Below are 6612 nucleotides of genomic sequence, written 5' to 3'. Positions count from 1 at the left end.
ATCTCATTTCATGTTGTGATGGTTTCCCCCGAGAGCCTCACTAATATCTAAGCTGACAGATATTAAGGTTTCAACGCAACTTTGTGTTTGTCAGACAAGCCAGTGGAAAATAAGTTTTTTTAAACTTCAGACCTTTGCTAAGTGCTCCTGTATGTAAGTTCCTGTCTTGAACTTTCTCCTAGTTGGCAGTGTGTCAGCATGTTCAACTTGTGGTCAGTCTACCCAAGATGTTGAAGGATGTGACATGCAGTAGCCTTGAGAGGTGTCTTTCTTTCAGAAGACATCTCTGTGACAACTTCAATCAATCTTCCTAAAATTCCTAAAAAAATAAAATAAAATAAATAATAATAATAAAGAAACTCACAAGACTGATGTGCATTGAGAAAGAAGTATTTTTCTGGCATGCAGTCGTCTCTCAGTTCCATTAGTAATGTCTGGGACATAAGGGAGCAGCAGAAGTAACCATGTCAACTGGGAAATTATAATGAATTCATCTAAATGACTGTATCTAAGGCCAGCTGAATTTTATCTCTATTTTCGTCATAACTGCTGAGATGGCCACTTCAATCTTTGGGCTGAAAGATATCAGCTCATCTCATGTCCATCTATGAGCGTCTTACAGTGGAAAGTTGTCTGTTTCCGCCTCATTACAGGTACCTAATAAAGCACAAAGCTTTGATTTTATTGTGCGGTGTTGTTGGGCATGACAGCAAGCAGAAAAAGATAGCATAGAAATATGGCGTTTTAGTTCACGTTAAATTCGCAATCAGAGTGTAAATATCTGTTTCTTAAAAATCTATTATGCATTCATTCATCAATTTATATGCAATAGTCCATAATGACGGTTTAGCAAAATAATTTACATGATTGTAAAAGTGCTGTGTCTTTAAGTAAAAGCTGTTCCTCTTGTTGCTCGTTGCTTTAAGTGACTTCTCAGACTGTCGCCAGAGAATTTGAGCGATGTTATGAATGATTAGGTGGAGAGTTTTATCCAATCACTTGATTGTCACTTGATTTGAGAGCAATTTTTATCCTTTTGCAGTGAAATTTGGATGATGACGAGAACCTTTGGCTGAACCATCTTGCAAATATATTTATTTATTCATGATTTAACACCATGTTAGCAACAATGGCTATATTCATGGGAATTCTTGCAAATGTATCTTTAACTAAACATCATGAATAGCCAGTCAGTAATGATACTTCATGAATTTTAAGTTCATTATACACTATATTGCCACATTTTTTGGGACTCCTGCCTTTACATGCACATGAACTTTAATGACATCCCATTCTTAATCCGTAGGGTTTAATATGGAGTTGGCCCACCCTTTACAGCTATAACAGTCAACTCTTCTGGGAAGGCTTTCCACAAGGTTTAGGAGTGTGTTTATGGGAATTTTTGACCATTCTTCTAGAAGCGCATTTGTGAGGTCAGGCAGTGATGTTGGACGAGAAAGCCTGGCTTGCAGTCTCCACCCTAATTCATCCCAAAGGTGTTCTGTCGGGTTGAGGTCAGACCAGTAACGTTCCTCCACACCAAACTCGCTCATTCATGTCTTTATGGACCTTGCTTTGTGCACTGGTGCGCAGGCATGTTGGAACAGGAAGGGGCCATCCTCAAACTGTTCCCACAAAGTTGGGAGCATGAAATTGTCCAAAATGTCTTGGTATGCTGAAGCATTAAGAGTTCCTTTCACTGGAACTAAGGGACCAAGCCCAACCCCTGAAAAACAACCCCACACCATAATCCCCCCTCCACCAAACTTTACACTTGGCACAATGCAGTTAGACAAGTACCGTTCTTCTGGCAACCGCCAAACCCAGACTCGTCCATTGGACTACCAGACAGAGAAGTGTGATTCGTCACTCCAGAGAACACGTCTCCACTGCTCTAAAGTCCAGTGGCGGTGTGCTTTACCCCACTGCATTCGACACTTTGCATTGCATTTGGTGATGTAAGGCTTGGATGCAGCTGCTCAGCCATGGAAACCCATTCCATGAAGCTCTCTACGCACTGTTCTTGAGCTAATCTGAAGGCCACACAAAGTTTGGAGGTCTGTAGCTATTGACTCTGCAGAAAGTTGGCGACTTCTGCGCACTGTGTGCCTCGGCATGCGCCTGAATTCAATGATTTGGAGAGGTGTCCCAATACTTTTGGCAATACAGTGTACATTACTAGATCCATTTTGAGTTGAAGAAATGACTTGTGGTTCAGTGAATCTGATGATTCATTAATGCTTTGATGGATTTAGTGATTCATTCAGCTAAGAATTCTATTTAAATGATTCAAACAGAGTTTGTGAATCTTTTTGAGTGATTCATTACAAGAACATAAGAGTCACTAGTTTGTGAATCACATTACACTAGTGGTTGTGGCATGTTTATCTGATTCTGAATCACACTGAAAACCCAACTCATGTAAGAATACAAGTATAAAGCCCGAAACACACCAAGCCGATGGCGACGGACTAGTGGTGAGGAAAGCAGATTGCGGGGTTGGCTCACGTCGGGTCCAAAGTTGCCCTGACACACCAAACCCTGACACACCAGACGCTTGACACCTGACGGCCAAGTAGCACGTCCGTTCTGCGCCTGCGTAAGAAGAAATGCCTTTCCGTACCAGCAGGTGGCAGTAGCTGAACAGCCAATCAGAATGATCAGATGGCCCGACTGACCGTTGAGCTCAGACGCTGATTCAACATGTCGAATCGGCCGAAAAAAGCCGACGAGGACCAACTTCAGCCGATGGTGCGGAACACACTGAGAAAACCGTCGGCTTGGTGTGTTCCGGGCTTAACATTTCTAGCATTATTTCAAGTAAGCCAAGTAAAACAGGAAATTTCTTTGGGTTCAGAGATTTTATGAATCACTTTATTCATTAAAAAAATCAGTTCATAAGACTCACTGTTGTGAATCACATTACACAGATGGTTGTGTATTTGAAAGATGCGTTTATCTGATCACATTGTTAACTGAACTCTGGAAAGTATGAAATTTTGAGTGAAAAAGAATGAAGATATGACTTGCAGTTCAGTAAATCAGCAAATCAGATTCAGTATTACACACAAATACACTTGTGTATTTATACACAAAATTCAGTAAGGCTTTGACAGACTCAGTAATTCATTCAGTTAAGGTTTCTTTTTAAATGATTCAAATATAGTTTGTGAATCTTATGTGATTCATTAATAGAACCAGTTTATAAGAGTCAGTTGTTCAGGAATTGCATTACACTGGTGGTTGTGTGGTAGAACAACGTGTTCATCTGATCACATGGCAAACTCAGCTTAAGTAAAATTTAATTTGTTTCGCCCGTAGCTTTAGGAAACACTGGCGTTAAGTGTCTTAAAACCAATATGTGGCAGCAAACAGCTCTAAGCCCATAAGCTATTATTATTGTAAGGGTAACTTCCTACACAGAGGTTGTTCAAGATGTCAGGAAATGAGCAGGTCTTTTGACATCAATTCTCACGTAATAAAGTGTAGCCTTGCATTGGATTGGTTTTGTTTTTCGCTTTGCCCTTTGTAATAAAACACTGTCAAAATCCAGAAAATATAACAGAGCTGCTGAGGCGAGCTATTGGCTCTTGAAAATTTCAATAACAATTAACCTTTCGAGACCTAGAGTGCAAAAATATTGACTTTATTTCTCGCCGAATGCCATGTGTAAATTCTCCAACAAGCAACGGATCAAAACGTCTTTGTTTGTAAAACACAGTCATTTAAGTGCTTTCAAGTCTTTAAAAAAAAAAAAGACACCACAAGGTCAAACATCATCCAAAGTTGTCCTAAAGGTGCTCTGATCTATTATCATAAATATCCTCTTGTTTTTTTCACTGTCTTTGAATGTGAGAGCCGCCAGCTGTGGGGGGATGCTGGGAGTAAATCATGTCCAAGTGGAAATGTCAGAGAAGGCCTTTCAGATGGGGCTGCCTTGAAATCGATGAGAGCCAGAATCATGTGGTTAATCAGCTCCGCGTTAGCACTCAGGAGTGAAGGAGCGGATCAGAGCCCTGCCGAGAGTGCGTTCTCGCTCCATACCAAGAGGAGATCACGTATACGCTTCCACGCTCTCGTAACCGCACACAAGGGCGACTCCTGCTGTTTACCTCCGTCAGAACTCTGCTTCAGTGCTTAAGTGATGTCTTTATGATAATATGACAAGACAGACGCACACACTCACTCACGCACACTCACTTATCTACCAGATCAACCAATCCAGCCTCAGTCATGCACTCTTTCGATGTAGTAAAAAGCAGCAGTCTGTTTTGATGAGGTCTGTGGAGGGCTCTCAGCCTCCTGATGAAAGCTGTCCGTCAGAACACGATACCCTCCTCAGCTGAAGAAATACACTGATTCTTTCACCTTTTCCAGGTCGAAATCACCTACAAGAGAGAAATGACATGATTACAGGCTTTTAGCACGAAAACAAAACAGTTGAGTTTAGCACTCATTATAAAGTAATTTAAACTGCCATTAAATAGTACACCAAGTACATTTTTTACTTTGTAATCATAACTTTTGCTTTTTGGTGTCTTAATTATTGTGTGCTTTTTATACTTTCCTCTTTTAAATTGTCTATAACACTTCTGTTCAAAAGTAAGATTTATTTATTGTTTTGGAAAGAAGTCTTATGGCCACCAAGGCTGTATTTATTTGATCAAAAATACAGTAAAAATTATATTTTGGAATATTACTACAACTATTTTCTATTTTCATATATTTTAAAATGTAATTTATTCCTGTGCTCAAAGCTGAATTTTCAGCATCATTAGGATCACATGATAACAGCATTTATTTGAAAAATAAATCTTTTAAAACATTATAAATGTCTTTACTATCGCTTTTAATAAATTTAATGCATCCTTACTGAATAAATGTATTAACTTGTATAAAAGTAGTGTATATATTTCACTAATTAATAATTTTATATATTTTAAAATGTATTCCTGTGAATTTTCAGCATCATTATTCCAGCCTGCAGTGTCACATGATCCTTCAGAAATCACTCTAATATGCTGATTTGCTGCTCAAAAAACATTACTGATTATCAATGTTGAAAACTGACAATTATTTTCATATGTAACTTTCGTGCCCAAATGTAAGAAATGCCCAAGAGAGATTGACCAAAAGTGCTGTTGTGCACATAACTGTTTCTAAAATCATTCATTTTAAGTGGCAGAACCCGAAATCAATAACTACTGAAAAACTTTGGCATATTAAACAATACCATGCCACTCTCTTTAATCAATCCATTCATCTTAAATCAATTTCATTTGTACTTGAAAACATGAAATGAATCCTTCAGGAGACATAAATATAGACAAAACACTTAAGCAGGTCAGCAGCGACTGACTTGTGCAAACAATCGTGGGTGGGCTACTTGCTTGTGCACAAAGGCTCAAGACGTCACCTTGTTCTGAAGAACAGAGCAGAGGAAATCAGGCCTATGGGACACACATGGACAGACACACACTCCTCAGGGACACAATTTCATTAGTGCCAATAATGAGGAGTTTTGGAAGAATACCAAGCGTCACTTCAACAGCATGAGTTTTATGTGTCAGTACTTTAGAAATAATATGAAGCTATTTTACTACAGAAAAAGTGTGTGTTATACACAGTTACAAGGTGAATGAGTCATCGTATTTCTTGTTTTTACTGATGTCTTTTAAGCATGTTGTAAAATCTCCCTTCAATATTGTCTGCTGAATCAGCATTTTGATGTAGCAGATGTGTGATTTTGCGACAAATGTGCTCACGTTGTCCAGTGTGTTTCCTTCCGGCCCGTGTTACATAAACAGATTAACCAGTTGACAGAATTAATTGTCATCAGTTTAATGAAATCTATCTCGCTGATGAACATAAAATCACATGTATGGTTCTGCAGGACGGTGCGTTGTTATGCAACAGTAAAAAGCTGCCTTAAACCTGACAAGCTGTCAATCAGATGATGTTGAGCTGGTGGTCTGTGTCAGGGTTTAACTCACCTGTTTGAGGAACGCTGGACAAAAGCTGCACCATCTTATAGTATTCTTGAATCTTCTTTGGCTTGGATACAACCCTGTGAGAGTAAAAACAGACTCAATTAAACCAAACCTCATTCATATCAGCAACATATAAGTTATTAGATGATATTGGTGTTTTTTTCTATTTATGGTATCAGGTGATAATTGTTTGTCTATTCTAAACTTATTTTAAGCACACAAACTTTATTTTAGTTTTTTGTTTATTATTATTAGTGTATTATATCGGCTACAATATAAAAATAATTATTGGTACCAGAACGTACATATCAGTGCATCCTTAGTAGCCGATATTGAATATTTATTGGCCAATATTGGACATTTTATTGTTAACTGTAGGAGAACATCTGCATTTTTTGTCAAATTTATTGTGATTTAATGGTTTCTCAGCCTATTCTAAATTCAAGCTATTTATTTTAGTTTTTACGTTTTAATTTAATTTAATTTTTTTTTTTTTTTTTTAAAGAAAGCAGCATAGATTTATAATATCAGCCATTTATCAGTTATCTCAATATTTAATATTTAATTCTAAATAAAAACTATTTATACAAACAAGTTTTAGTGTGTATCAATTTTCTTTTAT

The 6612-nt window shown here is 37.8% G+C and overlaps 1 protein-coding gene across 1 annotated transcript in view; it reads right to left on the bottom strand.

Moving 5' to 3' along the window:
- Positions 1-2852: 2852 nt before the first annotated feature.
- The window catches only part of polrmt (polymerase (RNA) mitochondrial (DNA directed)), a 53423-nt gene continuing 49663 nt past the window's right edge, over positions 2853-6612 (bottom strand). Inside the window, exons 20-21 of the mRNA XM_051909356.1 lie at positions 5994-6067; positions 2853-4388 (exon numbers count right to left, since the gene is read on the bottom strand). Coding sequence (XP_051765316.1) covers positions 4339-4388; positions 5994-6067 — 124 coding nt within the window. The 3' untranslated portion in view covers positions 2853-4338. The remainder of the gene's footprint in view (positions 4389-5993; positions 6068-6612) is intronic.

The sequence above is a fragment of the Ctenopharyngodon idella genome, chromosome 10 (assembly GCF_019924925.1).
Source record: "Ctenopharyngodon idella isolate HZGC_01 chromosome 10, HZGC01, whole genome shotgun sequence".
NCBI lineage: Eukaryota > Metazoa > Chordata > Actinopteri > Cypriniformes > Xenocyprididae > Ctenopharyngodon > Ctenopharyngodon idella.
Note: the sequence above shows the minus strand (reverse complement) of the source record. Positions and strands in the feature narration are given on the sequence as shown.